General features: G+C 42.2%; 1 protein-coding gene across 2 annotated transcripts in view; it reads right to left on the bottom strand.

Moving 5' to 3' along the window:
• TBC1D19 (TBC1 domain family member 19) overlaps nucleotides 1–25,979 on the bottom strand; it is a 73,393-nt gene that overhangs the window by 34,719 nt on the left and 12,695 nt on the right. For both annotated transcript variants that reach the window (XR_014515371.1, XM_083458335.1), the window contains exons 7-11: nucleotides 24,067–24,113; nucleotides 20,276–20,386; nucleotides 18,216–18,288; nucleotides 16,359–16,397; nucleotides 11,633–11,745 (exon numbers count right to left, since the gene is read on the bottom strand). Coding sequence is in view for 1 of the 2 variants with exons in the window: in XM_083458335.1 (XP_083314461.1) it covers nucleotides 11,633–11,745; nucleotides 16,359–16,397; nucleotides 18,216–18,288; nucleotides 20,276–20,386; nucleotides 24,067–24,113 (383 nt within the window). In the remaining variant the exon portion in view is untranslated. The remainder of the gene's footprint in view (nucleotides 1–11,632; nucleotides 11,746–16,358; nucleotides 16,398–18,215; nucleotides 18,289–20,275; nucleotides 20,387–24,066; nucleotides 24,114–25,979) is intronic.

Consider the following 25,979-nt stretch of genomic DNA (forward strand, 5'->3'; position numbering starts at 1 on the left):
CATGGGGTCATGAAGAGTCGGACACGACCAAACGACTAAACAACAACAATGTAATGGTTTTATATATTTTCTAAATATTCTCAGTTGAATGAATGAATGAATGAATGAATCTTTATTGCTAAAAGCTATAAGCCATCACAATTGGTCACAATGCGTAGGATACAAATAATTGATTTAAAACTGAACAACAGCGGCAGCAGCAGCAGCAAAGCAAACATGCAAAAATCATACTTGCATAAGCTCTCAACTTACTTGCAGCCGAGGCAAATTTTGCAACCCGTGTACAGTGGTAGCTCGGGTTACATACGCTTCAGGTTACATATGCTTCAGGTTACAGACTCCGCTAACCCAGAAATAGTGCTTCAGGTTAAGAACTTTGCTTCAGGATGAGAACAGAAATCGGGCTCCGGCGGAGCGGCAGCAGCAGGAGGCCCCATTAGCTAAAGTGGTGCTTCAAGTTAAGAACAGTTTCAGGTTAAGAACGGACAAATTAAGTACTTAACCGGAGGTACCACTGTAGTAATAAATACATTATTGCCAGCCAGGAAAATAGAGATTTTCTAAATAACTAATTATTATTTTTTACATGAGCCACCCTGGAGGGCTTTACTCTGAAAGTCAGCATACATTGGGGTAGCAATCAATCCATCCATCCATCAATAATATTCTAAGTATACAACAGAAGAGGGTGATTCTTAAAGAGCCTATAAAATAAAACTGCACGGGAAAAGGAATTCTGCTAAATTCATGAGGCAAGAAACTGGAGGGCAACAGTTAACAATTTTTCCCAAGAACGTCAGTGGTATTCCTCTAAATAATTTATGCAAAGCTATAGCCTCTTCACAAACATAGCTGGCTAGAAGCAGACTCTAGCCAAGCAAAACCTAGAAGCAGAGATACAGCCATAAACACCGCTCACATGGATCCTATCAGGAAGACAGAAGCCACAGCTGGAAGAATACAATTAATGACTTGGCATACAAATGTCATGATGGCTAACATAGTTTTGGAGGTGGTCACTGCCTGCACTTTGGCATAAAGAGGGGGGGAAAGAGAAAGATAATAGTAACTTGGTTCTCCTTTTAAGGCAGCATATGAAAATATAATAGTTGTACAATATACACATCACAACTGTGTTTATTGTATTAAATTATCTGCTTTTTCCATAAACACATTTTGTTCTATTTTAGGATTTTGAAGTTGATGATAGGCAATTGCACATCATTCCACAGATGGAAGAAGATGTAAAAAATTCAACAGTGCAAAGGGCAAGACTTAATGATGAAAAGGAATGTGAACTAGATACATTCAGAATATATATAAATACTTATCAGGTATACAAGCCTTTCTGCCAAACACAGTATCCTGTCCATAGAATGGGGGTTTGTATAAGTAGAATACAAGTTACGTATGTTGAGCTATGAAGAACTGATCTCCTGTTTTTGAAATTTAAAAAGTTTTCACATGAATGTGAAAGTGGATTTGTTATTTATATAGCATATCACATGAATAAGCAACACTATGTCGGTGCCCTCTAGACATGGCTTAATTTACAAGTTTTTTAAAAAATAAAGGTCCAAGAATGTGTGGCGGTGAGTCGTTGGATGTTACGGCAACCCTGCATTAACGGGAAAGAGCCAAGATCCAAAATATGAACCTGACCATGGGGATGAAAAAAATACAAGCTTCATAATTAAGAACAATATATACATACTACATTGCTAGGAATGTTTGTGGCATCTCTCAGCATAGCGTCCAAAACTAGGGGCATTTATTTTGTGCACTGGGGGGCTATTACGACAGCTTCCGAGGCGCTATTCCATGACACTGGCCATATTTGGTTTGCAAAGTCCACTTTGCTTACTAGAAACCCCAAACCCACCAACTGGAGTCAGGTGCAGAATAGTGGATGGGTAGAGGAAAAGCAAAATGCTAGATATTGGGTTAGGGGGCAGAACCAATTATCAACTGCTGATGAAATCACACAAGTGAAATACTTCAGATAAGGTCTGATGTATGTGCACTTTTAACTAGTCAATATACTAAGCTGCCTTATATGAGTCTAAACTACTGAGCCTCTTGGCCTTGCCGATCAGAAGGTCGGCGGTTCGAATCCCCATGATGGGGTGAGCTCCTATTGTTCTGTCCCAGCTCCTGCCAATCTAGCAGTTTGAAATCACGCCAGTGCAACTAGATAAATACATACCTCTGTGGCGGGAAGGTAAATGGCATTTCCATGCGCTCTGGTTTGCATCAAGGTGTTCCACCAGAAGCGGTTTAGTCCTGCTGGCCACATAACCCGGAAATCTGTGGACAAACTTCAGCTGAAAGCGAGCTGAATGCAGCAACCCCATAGTCACCTTTGACTGGACTTAACTGTCCAGGTGGGTCCTTTAAAAGGTAAAGGTAAAGGACCCCTGAAAGTTAAGTCCAGTCGGAGATGACTCTGGGGTTGTGCCCCTCATCTTGCATTACAGGCCGAGGGAGCCGGTGTTTGTCCACAGTTTTTCCGGGTCATGTGGCCAGCATGACTAAGCCACTACTGGCGCAACAGAACACCGAAACCAGAGCAGTGCATGGAAATGCCATTTACCTTCCCGCCAGACCAGTACCTATTTATCTACTTGTACTTTTGGTGTGCTTTCAAATTGCGGGAGCTGGGACCGAGCAACGGGAGCTCACTCCGTCACAGGGATTCGAACAGCCGACCTTCTTATCAGCAAGCCCAAGAGGCTCAGTGGTTTAGGCACAGTGCCACCCATGTCGCAGCCCCATAGTCACCTTTGACTGGACGTAACTGTCCAGAGGTCCTTTATCTTTACCTATATGAGTTACATCATTGGTCCATTTAATTCATCACTGACTGACCACAGTTCTCTAAAGCAAGCCATTCCAATAACAACTATAACATAATTTCCTTCCTGGACTCATAAGCTTTCAATTCTTGATATATTAATTTTTTAAAAAATTGAATAGGCTGTCCCACTTTTCAGTGGAATTAACATGGAATCACTGGAGAGCTTTACTCATGCAATGGTACTGTTGTTCAAAAGGAATGCTGGCCAAAAAACTACAGCTTTCCCCTGAAACCTTTAAAAACCCCAAACACACATCTTACTTTGTTCCCCAAAAATAACATAAAATAATGCCAGGAGTTTCACAGTTTCAATGTCACTTTTGGTGGCATCATGTGGCAAAAGGCAAACAAAAAAGTTATATAAATATTTATTATCTGCTTATCACATGAAGGACAGCTTTTATTATTAATTTCAAACTGAAGAAGCACAGCAAACACAATTATAAATAAATTACGGTATAGATAACAACCCAAAGAAGTCCTTCATGGTGACTAGTCAGTCTATAGTACAGTAGAAATACAAATCTAATCTCATCAGGTTTCCAGAAACTAAATTTGAATTATTCATTACCATGACAAATATCTTGTTATACTGTGTGTGTTTTCAATAATTTAAAGCTCCGTGAAATGCAGTTATAGCAGATCCATAGCTCCTTCGCTTGAATTCTACTTTTCACTGAAACTAAAATAAAAATAAAAACAGGGGCATCCTCTCAGAAAATAAAATAGATATTCTTAATGAAAGCACATGCAATGATATTACCATTGCTCAACAGCTTCCCTTACTGGGCTGGCTGAGGTATCCCAAATGTGGTGTTGGAGGAATCCCGAACAATAACTCTGGGTGATTTCAACATCCATGCCAAGCTGAGGCTGCTGTTGGATTAGCTCGGGATTTCATGGCTCCATGGCAACCATAGGACCATCTCAGGTTGTTCCCGGCTGAATGCACAGAGCACGACATACCCATGATTTGGTCTTTGCTTCAAGTGGGACGGGAGGTAATCTGGAAATAGAGGGGTCTCTGGGGATCCACTGTCATGGTCAGACCACTCCTGGCCACAGAGGTCACGTGGGGCTCTGGTGACAGAGGCAGATCAAGGAGGGTGCCAGACTGTGTACCTGCTCCTTTGGAGAATACAGCTCCAACCAGTTGATCTATCTCCTAGACACAGGAACCACATACCCGCAAGGCCATTGCTATTTGTCTTCTGAAAACAAGATGAAGTTATCTTTTTAAGCAACTGGCATGTATTGATGTTTTTAATTATGTGTTATGGATATTTATGGGCTGATATTCTACAGCGAGGGACGCGGGTGGTGCTGTGGGTTAAACCACAGAGCCTAGGACTTGCCGATCAGAAGGTCGGCGGTTCGAATCCCCGTGACGGGGTGAGCTCCCGTTGCTCAGTCCCTGCTCCTGCCAACCTAGCAGTTCAAAAGCACGTCAAAGTGCAAGTAGATAAATAGGTCCAGCGGGAAGGTAAACAGCGTTTCCATGCACTGCTCTGGTTCTGGTTCGCCAGAAGCGGCTTAGTCATGCTGGCCACATGACCCGGAAGCTGTCTGTGGACAAATGCCGGCTCCCTCAGCCAATAAAGCGAGATGAGCGCCGCAACCCCAGAGTCGGTCATGACTGGACCTAATGGTCAGGGGTCCCTTTACCTTTTATTCTACAGCCATACCTTGCCTTACATTTGCTTCACGTTGTGGCTTTTCAGGTTACGAATGCGGTAAACCCGAAGTACACTTCCGGGTTCACCGCAAGCACAGAAGCGATCTGCACACTTCACGCATGCGCAGAAGTGATCTGCACACTTTTTGCATGCGCAGAAGCACCCTATCGCGCTTCACACATGCACAGTAGCGGCGCTCTACTTACGGACTTTTCGGGCTGCGAAGAGCACCCCAAAATGGATCGCATTCGTAAGTAGAGGTACCACTGTATTTTGTATTATGTAAGCCAAATTGATACACTTTATGTGTGGCTTGTAAATATTTATAAAATAAAGTGGTACCTCAGGTTAAGTACTTAATTCGTTCCGGAGGTCCGTACTTAACCTGAAACTGTTCTTAACCTGAAGCACCACTTTAGCTAATGGGGCCTCCTGCTGCTGCCGCGCTGCTGGAACCCAATTTCTGTTCTCATCCTGAAGCAAAGTTCTTAACCTGAACCACTGTTTCTAGGTTAGCGGAGTCTTTACCTGAAGCATATGTAACCTGAAGTGTATGTAACCTGAGGTACCACTGTAGATACATCTGGGAAATTTGGTAAGGGGTATGACTGGATAAATGGTTGCTTCTAGCAAATAAATCATCCTGACTATTGTACAAAAATGATACATAATGAATTGAAAAGGATGTTTAAAATAACGTTTGTAAAACAACAACAACAACAACCCAGAAGCTTTTCTTTTGGGAATTATAGGGACAGAACGACCTAAAATGTATAGAAACTTATTCATGTATGCGACTACAGCCACAATAACGTTACTCACCCCAAATTGGAAAGAAGCAGAAGTCCCAGCAAAGGAAGAATGGATACAAAAAAATATGGAATATGCACAAATGGCAAAACTTACCAGAAGAATAAGAAAACAAGGTAACAAACTTTTTTAAAAAAGAATGCAAATGGTTTATTGAATATTTACAGATAAACTGTAAACAGATAAGAACACTGGCAGGATTACTGAAATAACCTGCAGTTTTATAAGAATATATATTTAACGTAGATGAATAAATGAAAAAATTAAGTTAATTGGGATATGCAGAAGGTATTAAAGATAAATTTAAGGAACTGCAGAAAGAGGGGGAAGGAAGTCAAGTTTTGAAATGTTCAAAATGATTGTTAAATTGGTGAAATGTATAAATCTGAAAAGCATAAATAAAATTTTAAAATAAAATAAATAAAATAAAATGTGTATATTTTAACAACACACAATTTGTTGTGATTATTTATATCTCATAATAGCCACAGAAGGGGAGACTGCTTTCAACCAGCCTGCCTCAAAGCTGCCCTAGTGAGCATCGATTCTTCAAGAGACAGTATGACATGAAATCTGAAAGGAACAAACCAGAGAGTGCTCCTTATTCTAGGCATTCAGTCATACCTAACAACATAATATGCACTTTTAGTGTTTTCCTATCAGGCTAAGACTTACAATACTGCCAGCAGGTGTACATGCACCAACTCCCTGAAATGCTATAATTCTTTGAGAACAATACATCTGGCGCTTTCAGTGTTCTGTTGTTAATTTCAGTGACAAACTGACTGGTTCAACTGAATATTCAGCTTCTTGGAACGTGGACACATTTTCTATTATTAGACATAGAGAAAAACCCTAATAGATTCTAGAGCTCCATGTGATTTTAATATACATACGGTACTTCCTGCTTTTCAAATACATCATGTCCTATGAACTTGTGTTCATATATCCAAAGAAGTCTGTAGCACGAGTAAGTTAGCCTTTTTGCTTATTTTTATATTTGTGCCCCTGTAAACAACCTATTTGTATAATGTTGTTCTAAACTGCAAATTGGCATCTGTACCTAAACTTCGTGGAACACAAATTGGTTCAAATTAGATGTTCTCCTCTGAAATGAGTGCATTTGAATGTTCACACAATTCTCCCAAAAAGCTTCTGCTGTACCTTTCAGTGTCTTAACAAAATCTATTTCTCTAAATAAGATTTAGAGGTTCAAAAAGTCTTCAGTTTATAAATATGGAGAAGGATAAATGGAAACTGACATACATTAACAAAGAAAAAGTAGCTCAGCCATTTAGTCAGTTACAAATGGCACAAGGGAGAATTCTAGGACCAAAACTTAACAGCACGGCTGAATTAGAAAGACAGACTTTCTGATTTAACTGCTTCTAAAAATTACACTATAAATATATATTTATAATTGCTGTGCAATAAATATACATCTCTATGACAGTCAAAATTATCATACTAAAATATACTTGATATCCATAGCTAGTGTGATTGGAATTTTTTAGGATGGGGAGGGGAGATGAGTAAGTGAAAGAGTTTTGTAAAATTATGCAAGGAATGACTCACCCTTTCTCATAATACTAGAATCCAGGTCAGTCGATAAAGAGGAATGGTGGAAGATTCAGGACAGATTAAACAAAATATTTATTTCTCTGGGTCCCTCAAGATGTGGTGACACAGTTTAGGAGGCTTTCAAGGGGCATTAGAAAAAGTCATGGAGGATAAGTCAATTAGGTCATGGTAGCTATATGCTTCTGCGAGGATCACAGATCCTCTGATTGCCAATTGCTGGAAAACACAAGCAGGAGTCTACTGCTACCCCCATGTCTTGATTTTGAGGTTCCCATTGGCTTCTGGTTATCTCCTGTGGGAAACAGACTGATGGGATTAGAAAGGGTTTAGGTCTTAATCCAAAGAGATTCTTCTTGTGTTATCAGATTAGGCATGCCAGAAGTTCTCAAACTATGGACCACTGGAGGTATGCAAGTTCCATTCAGTAGTCTGTGAAAAGGCTTCACAGTACAGTCGTACCTTGGAAGTCGAACGGAATCCGTTCCGGAAGCCCATTCGACTTCAAAAACATTTGGAAACCAAAGTACGGCTTCTGATTGGCTGCAGGAAGCTCCTGCAGCCAATCAGAAGCAGTGGAAGCCCCGTTGGACGTTCGGCTTCCAAAAATAGTTCACAAACCGGAACAGTCACTTCTGGGTTTGCGGCATTCACGAGCCAAAACGTTTGAGAACTAAGCTGTTCAAAAACCTAGGTACGACTGTAGTTGAGAATATCTTAATCCCATCTGACACAATTTATTTTTTAAAATCAGAGCAAGATTATCAAACAGCCTAAGGAGGCTTTAGTCTTGGGGAAACCTTTAGTCAAAAACCTAGGTACGACTGTAGTTGAGAATATCTTCATCCCATCTGACACAATTTATTTTTTAAAATCAGAGCCAGATTATCAAACAGGCTAAGTAAGGCGGCTTTAGTCTTGGGGCAATGATCTTCATAATATAAATGCTGGAACAGTTGACTTATTTCCCCTAAAAGACTATGGTAACCTAGATGTGTACTTTAATATGTTCAAGAAAAAAATATATGACATGGCCTGAAACTCTGGCAATTTTCAGTTGGTCCACAGAAAAAACATTTTGCGAGCTGACATATTGGGTTTTAGGTGTTTCACATTGACTTACAATGACTCCACCATAATCATTAGCTCCCCACCCCGTAACATTTCTTGCTCTGGGCTAGGTTTATACTTGGTTGCTTGTCTGCACAACACTGTAAACAGCTTCTAGCTATGATTGGCAAGATTAAGGACAGATCATCTGATAAGACAGAACTGCATGGCAGTGAGCTAGGGCACTGTTGGAGCAGTTTCAAGTAGTTGCTGTGTGGCAGTTCGAACTGACCATTTCTTTAGATATTTTACTTGACAAATTAAGACAAAAATACCACAAATATGGTATCACTACTGTGGTATGTAGTGAAGTCAGCCAATTACAATTAATCTCTCTCATCTGTTTACTATTAGAAAAGAGGAAATAAGCAAGGCTTTAACTGTCAGAATAATTTGGAACAATTCAGAGTTAATTAGCCATCACAACATTGGTACAATGTTTTTCATTATGACAAAAGCAGTGCTTTCTCTTTCAACAATGTATAATTTGTTACTTCTTAGATTATTTATTCTTGATGGTCTGATTTAAGTATATGCACCTAAAAGCCAAACATTTTCCCCTAAGCTTAGCAAAACGTTTCCAATAGTGCTTTTAAAATACTGAAATCTGTTTTCATCGTTAGATACAGCTATCATCTTATTGTCAATCCACTCCCAAGCATGTACTGTATAACAAGGAATAATATAAATTCTTTCTCTCTCTCATGCACCCATGCATGCCACTTATTCATCATCTGTCCATCCCTTACAGTACTCTTAATTTCAATTAACTGAAAATAATATCTTCATATCTACAGTATCAAGCATGTAGCACGATACTCTGCCTCTATTAAAAGGAAGACTAATAAAGTCATGATCTCTTTAGCTAGGATGTGTTGGGCATTTTAAAGAAAAATTAAGGCAACGTTTACTGCAGCGGAGAGGTAGAGCAACACATTAACCAAATAGTAAACATAAAGCAAAATGAGCAAGTATGAAGTAAAATGAGGAAATCAATTAAATATATGGTCATGCTGTGCGGATGCCTGATTATCGTCTTCCAAAGTAACTACTCTATTCCGAACTTAAAAATGGAAAGTGTAATGCTGGTGGTCAACAAAAGAAGTTTAAAGACTCTCTCCAGTCAAATCTTAAAAACTGTAGTATAAACACCGACAACTGGGAAACACTGGCCCGGGAGCGCTCCAATTGGAGAACAACCTTTACCAAAGTGTCATTGGTTTTGAAGACGCTTGAACTCAGGATGAAAGGGAGAAACGTGCTAAGAGGAAGGCATGCTTGGCAAACCCTCACAGTGATCAACTCCCGCCCGAAAACCTCTGTCCCCACTGTGGAAGGACGTGTGGATCCAGAATTGGCCTCCACAGTCACTTACAGACTCACTGTTAAAACCGTGTTTATGGAAGACAATCTTACTAGGCTACGAGTGATCACCAAAGAAGAAGAAGAAGAAGAAGAAGAAGACACACACACACACGAAACAGAATATGCAAGAAGGGGAGTTGTGTGGCTTATCAGTAATGATGTCACAGGCCCTACCAGATAGCTGAATGGCATACCTATGCCACTGCCTAATCTGTGCAGGTAGGCCGCATGAGTACAGGGACACATGAGGAAGACCTGCACATATTCAAAAGCAGAAGGAAGCAGCTACCCCACAGTGCTGTAGAAAGAAAGGAGAGAAGACCTATGGAGAAGCCCATTTCCAATAGGAAGAAGGCGTGATGTGGCAAGAAGGCTCGGGAAATTATCTGGAGCAGTAGAGGAAGAAAACAAGGCAAATGAATAGAAGCACAGGCTAGGTGGCATGTTCAGAAAAAATACTGAAGCAAAAAGTTGGGCAGCAGAGACAAGAACAGAAGTTGAAAAAGTATTGAGGAGGCAAGAAAAGTGGTTTTACTCCAGAGGGGAGGTCATTTATGTCATTCCATGGCATGCTATCACTAGCCAGTTTTTCACAGCAAGGAATAGGTTTCTCTTATTTGAAAGGTTCAACTTACACAGTTCTACATACAGACAGACATAATTTTATTTGTATGCTGCCTTTCCACAGTTCAAACTATGCTCAAGATGGCTTACAACATGAAAACAATACAGTGGTACCTCAGGTTACAGACGCTTCAGGTTACAGACTCTGTTAACCCTGAAATAGTACCTCGGCTTAAGAACTTTGCTTCAGGATGAGAACAGAAATTGCGCGGCAGCCCCACTGGCTAAAGTGGTGCTTCAGGTTAAGAACGGTTTCAGGTTAAGAACGGACCTCCACAATGAATTAAGTTCTAAACCTGAGGTACCACTGCACATAAAAACAATACGACCAAAGAAGTCATAAACACTAAATAAAACATTAAAAAAATACAAAACCAAACTGAATAATTTCTATGCGATCGCAACAAAATCTAAAATAAATATACAAAAAAACAAAACAAAAAAAACCCCAGCAGCAAGTTCTTCGACGTTGTAGAGACAGGACACACACGGAAAGTGTAACACAGCAGCCGTGGCCTATGGGGAGCGAGGCGTGGGGGCAGCGAAAGCAGCCTCAGCATCCTTGCAGAGCCTCTGCACTTGTGAGGATGGGAATGAGGCAGGGCAAAGTCATGGGAGCTCTAGGAAGTGGATGAGCACCTGCAGGGCTGCCATGCCAACTTCACAGTACAGTAATATGTGGTCCGAACGTCTTCCATGCTTGCAATGGCAGGGTGCCCTTAAACCTTCCAGACTGAACTACGCGGTGGTAAAAATCAACCGGGCCGTCCGCTCTGCGATTATATGTCTTGGCAGCCAAGTGGTTCACCATGAGGACATCAAACCCAGCAAGGTAGAATTATTCAGACCTGACGGGGTGCACCTGACCACCTTAGGGAATGAACTCTAGTTGGACGGTATCAGGTGTTGCCTGCAGGATTGGTTGTCAGGATGCTGAGGGGTTTTTTTCAGCTATAGGTTGTCTTGGCAGCGAGACCGCGATTTTGTGGTTTCGGGTGGTGGTTTTAGGCCTTGGGCGGAATCTTTTCATCTATCATTCCTAAAGGGAGGTCACACACACACACCCGCAGTGGCATTTCAGGGTTCCCTGTTAAAGCGTTTTGTGTGAAGGGCGTCACTGGCCGTACGGTGATAGGTTGTCAATAAACCAGTTCTGCAGGGCGCAGGGCTTGCTGTGTAAATATGTGTTTTGCAGTGCCCCCTCCGATCCGATTAACCCTGCTGTGCCTCAGTCCCCCAGGCTGGAGGTCTGAGAGGGATACACACCCAATGCCTAAGCCAAGGTTTCATAAATTTGAAACTGATAATAAAGTTGTGGCCATTTTAAATCCCCAAACACGTTGTCATGTGTATTCCATTGCTCTCAGGCTGTCTCTTGGGGGCGCAGGGGTCTCTACCTGGGCACGCAAAATAAACTAGGGAAAGAGGGGTTCAGATAAAAAAAGGTCAGAAAAACACTGTTAAATGAGCACAAACACCCTTGTGTGACCTTGTGTACAATAAACCAAAACTAGCATCACGCTTAATAACGCAGCCAAATGTTGTTTATAATTTAGCTATTGGGTATGTAGCTGCTGCAAGTCTACATTTTTACTACACTTTTGCTACTTACCTCGGGTTGACTGGAAACATTCAGAATCAGTGCCCACAACTCGGCTCGTAGCAAATTTGGACATCCCTGCCGGACATATTGTTGAGCCGCTGCACTATCCTGCTCCATTAAAACTACAAGAAATGCAGGTGTTAATAACACACACAAAAGACATACAAACACATTTCAGCTTTATATTTTATTAGCATTTCACTTAAGTGTTCCCCCGAGACAATTTAAGATGGCGGGGGGGGGGGACCTATCATTTTTTTTGGCTATTCCACAGATATAAATATGAAGCCTGTGCAGAATTGGAGGCTGAATCACACAAAGCAAGTTTTCAAAATTAAGGGGATTTTAAAGCTAAGAATACCATATTTGGTTAGAAGTCACATTTACAGCACGGTTCTATATACATCTACTCAGAAGTAAATCACACTGCATTTTGGGAGGCTTACTATGGCTAATATGTAGGACTGTACTCTCAGTTAAGGTAACGATAATAAATGTCTTGAATCACCAAGCTGATTGCCATGGATTAGTAATACTAGTTTCAGATATTATTTAGTATTTCTAAAAATAAATTCTGTGTGTTCTCTTCACTTCTGGCACGTTCTCATTATTTTTCAAACCTTTTCCAACAGTGGAACTACAGCTATAGAATCTGTTGCCAACTGTGGTACATAGTGCCTCGTTACAGCTCGCCTTTAGAAAATGCTTTAAAAACCTATTTGGGGGCTGTAGAACTGAATTTGATTTAGTTTTATTTATCTATTGGAGTTTGCTATTTTACTGGGCTGAATGCTTTTTAGTATTACGGCTGGTTCTATTATTGTTTATTTTAGTGCTATGTTTTACTGTTTTGAGGTTTTTGTTACTTCCACCCTGAAAAAGGTAAAGGTAAAGGTACCCCGACTGTTAGGTCCAATCACGGATGACTCTGGGGTTGCGTGCTCATCTCGCTCTATAAGCCGAGGGAGCCGGCGTTTGTCCGCAGACAGCTTCCAGGCCAGCATGACTCACCTGCTTCTGGCAAACCAGAGCAGCGCATGGAAATGCCGTTTACCTTCGCGCCAGAGTGGTACCTATTTATCTACTTGCACCTGACGTGCTTTCAAGCTGCTAGGTGGGCAGGAGCTGGGACCGAGCAACGGGAGCTCACCCCATCATGGGGATTCGAACCGCGACCTTCCGATCGGCAAGCCCTAGGCTCTGTAGTTTAGACCATAGTGCCACCCGCGTCCCTCCACCCTGAAAAGAGACCTATAAATATTTCAAATTAAATACTACTCTTATCCATTTCTTTTGTACAAATATTCCATTGTGTGAATGGCAGGTATTTCTGCAGCTCACCAATTCTCTACCATCTGCAAGTACCTGAACCCTCTGAAAAGTCACTTGCAAGAATCTCCAAATCTTCCATATCCATAGTGTCTGAGGTGTGTTAGGCTGCAGATGGTATGTGTGAAAAACTGGCAAGGCAACTGATTGTGCAATTTAGGATTCAAGCCATTGATCATAAGATTTCTGAAATACTTATTGGGTCTGGTGGGCTAATTAAAGTTTGGAAGTGCTTTCGTCCTTTATGTTAGGCCAAAGGAGTTTTAAGTAGAGGTGTGGAGTTTTATTAATGCCACCTTTCAAAAGCATGTGCCATATACACCAAAACAGATGTGCATGGAGTCATCACGTGTATGCCCAGTTTGCATATTATCTCCTAAACTGAGGGGCTCCGCTCACTCTCACTCTCCAGGCTTCAGGAATCTATCCGCAAGCCTTCGGAGTGCAGGAGTGTCCGCCGCGCTCCGAAGGCTTGCGGATAGCAGCCTGCAGCCCGAAGCCTGGGGAGCGCTGTGCAGGGTTTCAGGTAGATATTCGCCGGGCTCCCAAGGCTTGCGGATAGCAGCCTTCAAACCCGACCTGGTTTGGAGGCTGGCGGCGGCGGAAAGCAGCCCTTCTCCCCACCACCAGCCCCACAAGCTCGGGGGACAGCGGGGAGGCGGAGCGCCGCCTTCCCGCCATTCCCTGACCTGGTCTTTGGGGCTGGCGGTGGGGGAAAGCAGCGCTCCCCCTCCCGCCAGCCCCAAAGAGCAGGTCGAAAGGAACCCAAAGCCTCCAGAGCCCAGTGGGAACTCTCACTGGTTTCCGGAGGCTTCGGGTGAATGCACCTTGAACGCACAGAAGGCACCTTGTTTTAGAGGGGGAGAACAAGAAAAAATATTCCTGTTCTCCCCTCCAATGGTCCAGCGTGTCCTATGGTCCGGTGCGTTCAATAGAGCGAAAAATACAGTAATTTATACCCAGAACAAGAAGAGCAGACTGTGGGTTCTTGTGCAGAGCAAACTGCTGTCCCTTAAGGTCAAAAAGGTGGCAGAGCAGCTTTAAATTTTCTTTCTAGGGGGAAGACAAAAGGAACTGGGGGCCATTCAATTCAATGTGCTTAAAGTCCACTAAATGGGAACAGAGCAGCACTTGACAACAAGCTTACAGTAAGACATGACAGGCAATTAAAGAAACCGAGGGCATTAAGGAAATTGAACATACTAAAGGACTTTGGGGCAAGCGCCGAAATTCAGTGGCAGAGAACGTCCTGTCTGAAACCTTAGATAGCCACTGCAAGTTATGGCAGACAATACTGTACTGAGCTACATAGACCAAAAAATTAACTCAATGTAAGACAGCTTGCTACAAGAGGAATGCAACACACTGATGCTTATATCATTTAGTTTGGTTTTGCAGATCTCTACTCCGGAAGGTACCTTTGAGCCAATTAACTTGTTTCTTCCTAACATTTGGATTGCAAAAGGGAAACCGAGTATTGACCCACAAAGTAAAGGTTTGAAAGAGACAATGCTACACCTGGCAGTAGATAGGGATAGCACTGGTGAAAATGCTAACACGGGTATGTTTATGCTTTTCTGCTTCTTGGCAAGGTATACACAAACCAGAAATAATTTCCTGGGGCTGTCGGCCAAGATAATACATGGCACTTCCTGGCTAAGCAAGTGGCATGAATATTAAGGCTACCCAATTAGCAGCAAGTCAAAGATAACTCTGTTAGTAACAGATGCCTGCTTAAAGGCTATCTGGGTCCATGGAAGAGCTTCTGTTCAGTATGAACTTTGATGCCAGCCCCCAGTAATTAGGACATTGCTGGAAAAACAAAACAAAACAGAAGGCCTGTTTGAGAAGTTTAAAAGTGAAGATTAACACCTTTGATGACTAGTTTGGTCAAGCTTGCAGTGCATGAGTCACACAGTGAGATTATGACTCAACACAAATCACACTTCCTATTTTTCTGCTACCAGGTACCTCCTGCATCCACACATTTCATTCCATTCCCCTTCCCTTTTTTGCATTTTATATTCAGTGAAAAGTGATGATCCAATATTTGTAAAAAAAGGTAAAGGGACCCCTAACCATTAGGTCCAGTCATGGCCGACTCTGGGGTTGCGGCACTCACCTCACTTTATTGGCCGAGGGAGCTGGCATACAGCTTCTGGGTCATGTGGCCAGCATGACTAAGCCGCTTCTGGCGAACCAGAACAGTGCACAGAAACACTGTTTACCTTCCCGCCGGAGCGGTACCTATTTATCTACTTGCACTTTGACGTGCTTTCGAACTGCTAGGCTGGCAGGAGCAGGGACCGAACAACGGGAGATCACTCCGTTGCGGGGATTCGAACCGCCGACCTTCTGAGCGGCAAGCCCTAGGCTCTGTGGTTTAACCAACAGCGCCACCCGCCAATATTTGTATCATGTCCAAATTCAGTTTTTTGAGGAATTGAAACCATTTTTTTTTTAATGGCTTTGTACAGATCTGAAATGATGCTATTAAATCAAGGTCACGGATGTCTAGGTTACTTTCATTATCATCATCTACTATTATTTATACCCCACCCAGCTGGCCGGTTTTCCCCAGCCACTCTGGGCGGCTCCCAACATAATATTAATAATATTCTATTAATTTAAGTGGTTGCCAGATCAGAAGCATGTCATTTTGGGTTTTCTCCCCTCCCACTCCAAATTATCATAGTTGTCATGCTGTCTTTTAATATAATTTAGAAGAGGAGAATGTGACACGGGCATGGCCTAATTCCTTTCACAGTCACTCTTGTGAAAGGAAAGGCAGAGAAAAAATAATTTGTTCCATGTGAGTTTGATTTCTTTTAATTAAGGCGTAGGGTTGATTTCCTTTCAACTGGTAGAATAATGACCTTATTTGAAAGGGCATAACCATCCTGCAAGCTGACTTAGTGCTACGTGTTTCATTAGGTTTTGCACTAGCAACTAACCACCTGGAAGAATTAAAGTTATATTCTTATCTGATGCAGGGACATAAACTCCATTAACACTAATGAGAGTTCTTTGTGCACAGAAGCAACTCCGGTGATTTTAAAATAGAATTCAAACCAGGAATTCAGCAATTTGGAATAAAGCTGTCATAAACACACACACACACACTTTGTTTTTAATCTGCCAGCTGTGACACTCTTTATCTAGAACCTATAAATCTCTAGCAGTTCCATCACGTTAAAAAGGTACAAGTTACATTTTATTTTACATCATTTACAGTGCAGTTCTATGGATGTTTACTCTGAAGGAAATCCCAATGCATCCAGTGGAACTTAATTTTTAGTATTTAGAATTGCAGCCTTATTATGCTTCACACCAGACAAAACAAAGAAAACCCACAGAAAAACCTAAAACACTTGCAATTTGTTTACAGTCAGTATCCAATTCTTACCTTTCTGACCAATACGTACATGTTCATTTTCAAAGAGTTCTAAAACAGTAAAGCAAGAAAAGAGTGCAAACAGTTCAAAACTATTTAAACTTTACAGAAGGACGTTTGATTTAACTATCAAAACATCTTATCTGAAAGCACGGCACCATACGTGCACCAGAATTCCAAAGAACATGCATTCATAATCCACATGTGCAACATTTCTCTCCGAAAAATGGCACCCGTTTGCCTCCAAACTACTTTTTAAACCCTTACCCTTTTCGTTCGAAATGTAATTTGAAGCAAGAGTTTGGTTTTTTTTAAAGGAAAACAATGCTGGTCCTCTCTCTCTACTCTAAAAGGATTAGAGGGCAGTTTGAGGATACGGTGATCAGAACGCTGTATGAGATGGAAATTCAGAAGATGGGTTTGTGCATGTCCTTATCTTAGCTTCCCTGTTAGTGCACTATTTTAAAGTATCATCTTATTTCATTCTCTCCTTTTGTAAACCACCTTAGGGGGGGACAATTAAGGTTCCAAAAAAATTTGTCTAAAATAAACAATGTTCTTCAAATGTGCTATTTCTCATTCATGAGACAGATGCTTCAACTATAGTTATAGAACATCAGCAGTGTTATTAATTTCCACCCATTTAAATTTTGATGGCTATCTGCTCATTCCCATCATGAGACAGGTATTATTTCCAAGTGGTGAATGCATTACCAGCAAGGAGAGCTTCCTGTAATTTAGAAATGGAGCTGAAGAGGGCATATGCTAATCTAGTTAGATAATAAATAGAACACAAAAAGATGCCTTGAGGCTCTAACTACTTTGCTGTAGCACAAGCTTTGTCCTTCATCAGTTGAATAAAGATAAATCAAGATAATGTTAGGTATACAGAGTATTCTATACACAGTGTGAATGCTGCTGGAGATAAAAGCCCTAGCCGCAATAACATTGTTCATCTCTAATGCATTGCAACACTTTTCCTCTTGCTGTTCTGGATTAATCTGTAGTTCTAAACTACTAGAACCATTCTGCCTGACAGCTGGTTTTCAATATGCAGGGATTTTGTCTGAAGAAATTGCTAGTCATGTGATCCCACACCTGCACTCTGAAGTGCAGACCAAAGCTTTGTTGTTGTTGTTTAGTCATGTCCGACTCTTCGTGACCCCATGGACCAGAGCACGCCAGGCACTCCTGTCTTCCACTGCCTCCCGCAGTTTGGTCCAACTCATGCTGGTAGCTTCGAGAACACTATCCAACCATCTCGTCCTCTGTCATCCCCTTCTCCTTGTGCCCTCCATCTTTCCCAACATCAGGGTCTTTTCCAGGGAGTCTTCTCTTCTCATGAGGTGGCCAAAGTACTGGAGCCTCAGCTTCAGGATCTGTCCTTCCAGGGAGCACTCAGGGCTGATTTCCTTCAGAATGGAGAGGTTTGATCTTCTTGCAGTCCATGGGACTCTCAAGAATCTCCTCCAGCACCAGAATTCAAAGTAATAATTCAAGGTAGTAAGCCAAAGCTTACTACCTCAGTAACAATTAGTTCTAACTTTTTTGGACTAAAATATTTACACTCAGTCTAGGATCTGCTATTTTCCAAATCAGGCTTCTCACATTTGCTTTAATAAAAGCAGTGTTTTAAATTTTGCCAAATTCCGACCAAGAGAGGGCTCCAGGAATGAAGATACTGTACTCGGTAAGTTTTGGCTTTTCCTGCTATCATTACCATACAAGTTATACTTGCCAAATCTCTTCCTACCACAGTGCAAATAAAGACACAAGAATTGTCACTGGAACAGACGTTAGCATCTATATCTCACACGAATCCTTGTAAGAACCAAGAACAATTTTACTACTTTAAACAAAGGCACTAACCTGGAGGCACATGTGCAGAATCATCAATATCCAGCTGGCCTGTGTTCAAGTCTAGCTCATTGAAATATTCTTTCTTGAGAAAAAATGTACAAAAAGCCCACAAATATTTTATCAGCAAAGGATATTTCTTTAAATTTTAATTAGTTATCAACAAAACTCCAAATTGCTATCAATTAGAAATATGATTTATACTACAATTGTCATCTAGCCCCGTCCTCTGACATAGGTATGAGACAAGAATTGGCAGTGGTTGCCAATTAGGGGTAATATCACAAATGTTATGGTCTGTTTTAGTGCTGTGCAATTTTTCAATATATTGGCCAAATTCGGTTTTGAAATCACACCGCAATAACAATTTTGACCCAGTGTCAGGCTTTGGGGAATCAGCTCCCTCCCCTGTGGCCGTAGATAAGCAGAACAAAGGAAAAGGAGTCTTCTTACCCCTTAGAAACTTTAATAATCACAGCGAGAGAACAAAGAACACATCTTCTACTAATGGCGGTGCTCCCAATTAAAGAGCCCACCCGCTTCGGTCCCTATGAACCTACATCACTTCTACGTCTCGTAATCTGAGCTTGTCCCCTCTGTGGTTTCTGTTCTGCCACTTTCTGAGCCCTTCACGACTTTGGGGAAGGTGGTGGAGGAATGCTGTCTGTGAATCTGTTAACCTTCTCCCTTCCAGTGTTTTCTCCCCTAGCTGTTCCCCATCCAGTATATCCCAGCTTCTGCCTTCTGAACTATGTCCCTCTGCAAACCACTGTTCCAAATCTATATTGTCCTTCTGCTCCTGGGGAGATTCAGGAGCAGGAGCAGGAGCAGGGGGAGGCTCCCACTATTCCTCCTCAGTGCAGCCCTCTGCAACACAGTCCCTGACACCCAGCGATACGCAGCAGTATGTAGCTCCTTGCGCGAGGGGAGAGCAGGGCAGCCGATTTCATGGCACCACCAATGATCTCTGCTGATGACGCTGCCGATCTGAGCTGTCTTCCCTCACATTGAAGGAGACCAGGGTAGCCAATTGCAAGGCGCTGCCTTCCCCTCATGCTGATGGAGACCAGGGCAGCTGATCATCCTCATTTCAAGGCATCGTGGCACTGCCTTCCCTTGGCACTGAGGCGGACCAGCTCTTCTCAGTTGGGAGGAAAGCAGCGGCAGCCGCAGTGGACATGCTCTTTGCTAGCTGCTCCGCTGACGGTGGCTATCCCCATCCCCTCCCACTCAAACCATGCAGTGAGGTGACCCCACTTCCTCTCCTCCCCCCAACCATCCAATATCCGCGGTTGCCCCTTCTCTTATTCCCACGCCTGAGCTGCACGTACCCCCCCATCCGATCTCCATGACTGCTCCTCCCCTCATGCCCACGCCTGATCTCCCATTTCAGACATCGTGATATATTGGAATATTGCGATGTTTAGCTACTGATATATCACGATGCTGAAAACCAGATATCGCTCAGCTCAGCCCTAGTTTGCTTTTTAGCATACCTAAAATCCTTTGCACATTTTGGGTTACCCCACATTTTGTTCAAAAAAATTGCTTTGCAGAGGTCACAACCATAAAGTTATCAACATTTCAAAAAGTAGGGGGTCCGTGGCTTGGCTTTTGAAAAACAGGGGGTCCTCAGTAATTAGCTGATTGGGAACTGCTGCTGTAGGGCATTACTTAAACATATAAAGTAGTGGGGAAATTTCCACCAGGAAACTCACATTACCCCTGATGTAAATTGCTCACTTTGCTTCTTTCTTCAACACAAGGACTTGGGTCCTTTGCTCGGCAGCTCAGTAAACTCAAATTCTTCCCCAACCCTCCAATTGTCCTTTCCACATTCTCCCCTCCAAAATGTTGTTCAGAGCACTAAGCAGGCAGTAGTCACAATAAAACAAATGACAAGAACACCCACTGAAAACAATGCAACCTATCTGAAGGCCCAAACAGGAACTGTGAATGTTCAGTATCTCACAGTTAAGAAAATCTAGCTCTTTTGTTCATATACACTTATTTCTACTATTTTAGAAATGCCTTTGAATGAATGAATGATATTTAAAGATAATTATTATTACCAGTTCAGGGATGTCCTTCACTTTCAGTGGCACCTGAATTAATCCCAGGTGGTTTCTAAAACTAGGCTGCTCACTGTTTTCATAATTCGGATTGCGAAGGTTCATCAATACCTTTAAGAAAAGCAATACAAGTTAGGGTTTTCTATTGGCCTGATCAAGCAGGCTGTTCTTATGTTCTCATGTTCAATCATCACAGTAAGCCACTGTCAAATATTTCTGATTGCATGCTATGGTCCTAGGAAGCTTAGTGTTCATGCATCCCTAGATTTGTACTGTGTAAAGACAAGGTTAAAGAGACAGTTAGAGTCTGCTGTAGGTTTTTCATCTGGTCTCTTTTGTTTATATGAGACACTCCAGCTTGTACATGAATAATTTCTCCGAGTTAATACAGGATTATGGGCTGAATATAAATTTGTAGATGCAGGCCAAGCACTAAAAGGTTAACATTCAAAGAATGTCAAGAGATGTCAAGAAAACAATAGAAAACACAAGAGACATAACAAAACACTGTTTACTTATGCAAAGTGTTTTCATAAGGTTAAACTGAGACAGATTTAATTAGCCTTAATTGCAGATAAATGTTATAGTTACATTATAATTCAAGCCATCAGCAAAATAAAGAAACAACAACCCAAGAACATTTAAAGTTCAATAGTTCAGGCTCGAAACGTAAGCCTTCTATCTACATTTGCATGAGTGCAATAGAATGTTCATTAATATATGCAAATTAAGCTATGATAGAGTCAACCAAACTAATGGCATTTGCAATGCTAAAGTGGAAAGAAATTCCTATTTACACAAGGGAATTTTTCAAACATGAGACTTTCATTTACCTTCACAAACGACATATCCATTTGCTTGCTTTCTGTTCTGCTGTTTTTATTAGGCAAGCTAATACAGATTTGCACTGCCTTACGGAAATAGATCTTGGAAAATAAGATACCATACTATTTTCATGTTCAAAAGCTCTATCAATCAATTTTGTAGCCACTGGTTCAGGTTTCTTCTGCTCATGCTTTTCATTTTGGGTTTTATTTTTATTTTTTTGAAATAATTTTTATTAACAGGCCAATCATATCACATTGTTCAAATCACATTAATTCCAGATTATACAGCCAAATTTTAAATTTTTTTGGGGGGTACCCATATATCAAGCTCCGCACGGGTCCAAATTCCAGATGACTCCAGACATCACTTATTTGCTGCTTTTGTTCGACAGTTCCATCCAGTTCGATTCGGATAGACGTTTATTACCTTCTTTCTCTTCTTGTTGTTATCATTTATTCCTTTCTTTGCGATCTCTGATAATTTTCACAAACAGATTGAAAGATTTGGTGTCACTGTGTGGGTTTTGTAGTCTTCCAAACTCATATTATTCAGGAACAGCCTCTGTTAGATACTTCCATAAACAAAATTAATCTTCGGTCTGTCCATTATTATTCCTCAGGCTGGCCGGTAAATCAAATAAATTAATTAGGGGGCTCTGTCAGGTCAAACTTGCATTCCAGCATTCACACCGTCCTGATACTCCTCCCCCTCATCTTCTTCTCTGGCCGGCCTGTCTTGGCGAGACGCCATTTCTTTTTAACTGCGTCATAGAAATTCCTCCTTCTCACCGTTTGATCTTCTCTTGTTGTATTGTATTTCCTCCCACACAAATCTTAAAGTTCTGTTTATGCATTGTTAGAACGTAACGATCTTATTTCATTTTGGGTTTTAGTAGTTGTTTCCTTCTCTTCTCATTAAAATATGTCGCGCTCTTCCTTGTACAACTGGATTTAGACCTCTCTCACATGGTAAAACAAGCACATAAGACCTTAAATATGGGGGCAGGGCAAGCACACAGGAGGGGTCCCGCCAAAGGGGCACTCTTGTGTTATCCTTTAGCTAGACCAAAAGATTGAGGACATGGATTGTCAAACTGTTCTGGGAGCCATGAAAGTCCCTTGGAAACTTTAAGTGTTAACCACTAATAAGATTCGTAATGACAGGGAAGCTTTCATGAAAAGCATTTCCACTAATCACCACTATTGATCTTCTCCCTGCAGTGCGTAGCTACAATGTACAACAATGCAATCTATGCAGTGTTATGGTGCAATCCAGAAAGCTTGGCCACTACTACGCATGAGCTGAATGTTGTTTGGGAATTTGCCTTGGCAATACGAATGGGGTTTAATGAACAGAGAATGTGTGAAACTACTGACCTAGGATACAAAGAAGTAACACAAGTGAGAACAGAGATACAAGACGCAGTGGGTGGGATCCAGTGGTGACTGTCCTCAGAAAGGAATCTGTTGGCCATACAGGGGAAAAATTGCCCATACAGTGGTACCTCGGGTTAAAAACTTAATTCGTTCTGGAGATCCATTTTTAACCTGAAACTTCTCTTATCCTGAGGTACCACTTTAGCTAATGGGGCCTCCCACTGCTGCTGCGCCACCATTGCGCGATTTCTGTTCTCATCCTGAAGCAAAGTTTTTAACCTGGGGTACTATTTCTGGGTTAGCGGAGTCGGTAACCTGAAGCGTCTGTAACCTGAAGCATCTGTAACCTGAGGTACCACTGTATTCCATCTCAATCTGCTTCAGGGGTTTGGGGAAGATTTGGGGGATGTTGCAGAAGGGGTTCAGGGCACTGGAGGGGCAAGAAGGGTCATCAAAAATGGCCTCTGTTCATGTTCTGCAGCCAACTTTCCCATCTGATGAAATGCAGTCCTATATTGACAGACTACTGTGCAACATGGGACATGGGTGGCGCTGTGGGTTAAACCACAGAGCCTAGGACTTGCCGATCAGAAGGTCGGCAGTTTGAATCCCCGCGGCGGAGTGAGCTCCCATTGCTCGGTCCCTGCTCCTGCCAACCTAGCAGTTCTAAAGCATGTAAAAGTGCAAGTAGATAAATAGGTACTGCTCTGGCGGGAAGGTAAACAGTGTTTCCGTGTGCTGTTCTGGTTCGCCAGAAGCAGCTTAGTCATGCTTGCCGCATGACCCGGAAGCTGTACGCCGGCTCCCTTGGCCAATAAAGCGAGATGAGCGCCACAACCCCAGAGTCAGCCACGACTTTACCTTTACCTTTACCGTGCAACAGACTCTTGAATTGCGATTCTTACAGTTGTGCAGAATTTGAACGCCAACAGACCAGCTAAATTGCTAAACGTTTGTTTCATTTCTTTAGTCTGTGCCCAAATTACGAGTTGAAGCTTACTGGGTGGAATTCAACTTTGCACTAATTTGATTGTTCCAGCAGTGCAAGCGTTTCTGCTTGCCAGAGGAAACAATCTCCCCTCTCCCCTCCCCCCCCCCCATTCTGAGGGTTTTCCTGGCCCACCCAGAGCAGATCTGGCGGAGCTATTTTTTGCAGGGCGGGAAAGGAGAAGGGGAGGAGTAAGCCCATTGCACTAGCAGGAAGCCTTGCACTGTCTTCCACTAGCATGCCAGGTTAGCTGAATCCGGCCCAGTTTATGGAATTTATGGCAAAAATGCTCAAGGAGGTTATGAAACAGGGATGTTGAAGGAAGTAACCTGGCGAGAATGCTGAGGCCAGTCAGAGAGGAAATTCAGCCTCCAAGCCTGTGTTTCCCTACACCTGCCATAGAGGAACACCACAAACCTTTTCAGCTTTTAGAGATTTCCCAGTCCTTGTTTCCCCATTTTACCCCCATAACCATGCCTGTAGTTTAAGCCGTCGCTTTGAACTGGCAAAGTCTATATGAACTCCATAACTCCAATAAGACCCTTCATATTTTATTGTATAAATACATAATTGAAGATCTAACTTTATTTTTTTATTACCTCAAGAAAATCTTTAGGTGCGTAAACGGGCCTGAAGAGACTTAGATCTGAAATTAATAAGATACATAAAGTTATTTGATTAAAAAGAATTGTCTTTGTGGGGGGAAATATCGGGAGTGGTCCACAGCTTTCATCAGATTCTCAAAGGGGTCCAATTGGCCTAATACTAATTAAAGCAATATGTGTTCATATCGACATAAATTTTGAATATACATTCAAAGCAAGTTCTGAAGCATACAATCTTATCATCAAGTATCAACTGAAGTGCGCAGACAGCTGTTAAAAGCTAACTAAAGGCCAGATGTTATCCACATCTACATGAGATATTGCTGCTTCCTTCTAGAATTCTGCCAGTACCAAGGAGACACTAATTTAAGCAGTCTGCAGTCTCAATCTTAGGGTGCAGAACTAAATACAGATATAATGGATTTAACTACAGCTTAATCTCCACCCTGTTTTAGAAAATCTAGTCTAATGAAGTGTTCTGAAAAACTCAAAAGCTCGCTCACTGTTTTATGATGTTTTGGTAATGCTCAATGGTGAACTCTGGAATCCCTAATAAATTTCATCTCACCAAGAAAATATAAAAGAGCCTTGGCCCAGTATACCTGAAGGAGAGTCTCCACCCCCATCATTCAGCCCAGACACTGAGGTCCAGCTCCAAGGGCCTTCGGGCGGTTCCCTCACTGAGAGAAGTGAGGTTACAGGGAACCAGGCAAAGGGCCTTCTTGGTAGTGGCGCCCGCCCTGTGGAATGCCCTCCCCTCAGGTGTCAAGGAAATAAACAACTATCTGACTTTTAGAAGACCTCTGAAGGCAGCCCTGTTTAGGGAAGTTTGTAATGTTTGCTGTTTTATCGAGTTTTTAATATTTTGTTGGGAGCCGCCCAGAGTGGCTGGGGAAACCCAGCCAGATGGGCAGGGTATAAATAATAAATTATTATTATTATGATAATAAGATCCAGAGGCTTTTGAAATTAAGCTGAAAGCCACATGTGGCTGTAGGGCTGCCAAGCTGGACCTTCAGCAGACTGCTTTCCAGTCTGAGTTTGAGATTTGAAGCAACTTTCTCACCCTTGTAGGGTAACCTGCACACAAAGATGGAAAATGGAAGTGCAATTCCATTAGCTGAGCTGGACCTCTCAGCAACTTTAGATGCCATGGTACCTTCTGGGCTGTCTCCTGGGAGTGGATCAGGAGGCAATGAGCTTCGATGGCCCGAGCACTTCTTTATTATTTTTATTATAACATTTGTTAGGCTTCCACATGCACATTGACACTACACTGTTGAAGTACAAAGTACTGAATGATATCAATGAGATGTATTAATTTGTGTCCCTTCACTGTCAGGCAGCAGAGGAACCAACCCCCAGGAACGGACAATACAAGGGAAAGTCCTTACCATCCGCTTTTATTCAATATTCACAGAGAGAAGCTTGGGAATGCAGCCTCTTGGAATAACGGCGTTGTCCCAAGTGAATCTCCACCCTCTCTGTCTCTCACTTCCTCATGCATCATCACTATGGGTGCGCTCTGCCTTTGAGCTCTTTGCTCTCCTACTTTCAAGGCCCGCCAGGTTCTGGGAAGGGGGGGGGGTCTAGAATGCTTTCTAAAGACACTGAGTTTGTCAGCTGTCGCCCCCCTTCTGCTGCTGCTGCTTCCTCCTCCTCCTCTCCCATCATTTCCCAGCTTTTCCCCTCATCTGCCTCTGAGCTGTGACCTCCCTCAAACCCCTGTTGTAATTCTGAACTGTCTTCTTCTTCCCTGGAAGGGTCAGGCTGGAGAGGCGGTCTCCACCATTCCTCCTTTGCCCAGTCCCTGACATTCACTGACAGAAGGCTTTGTGAACTGGTGGAGGCTTCCATGAGCAGAAATGGGAAAGGTGGGGTAATTTTATACCAACCCTTTGGTAATC

Source organism: Podarcis tiliguerta (assembly GCF_965153285.1).
Source record: "Podarcis tiliguerta genome assembly, chromosome: 9".
Classification (NCBI taxonomy): Eukaryota; Metazoa; Chordata; class Lepidosauria; order Squamata; family Lacertidae; genus Podarcis; species Podarcis tiliguerta.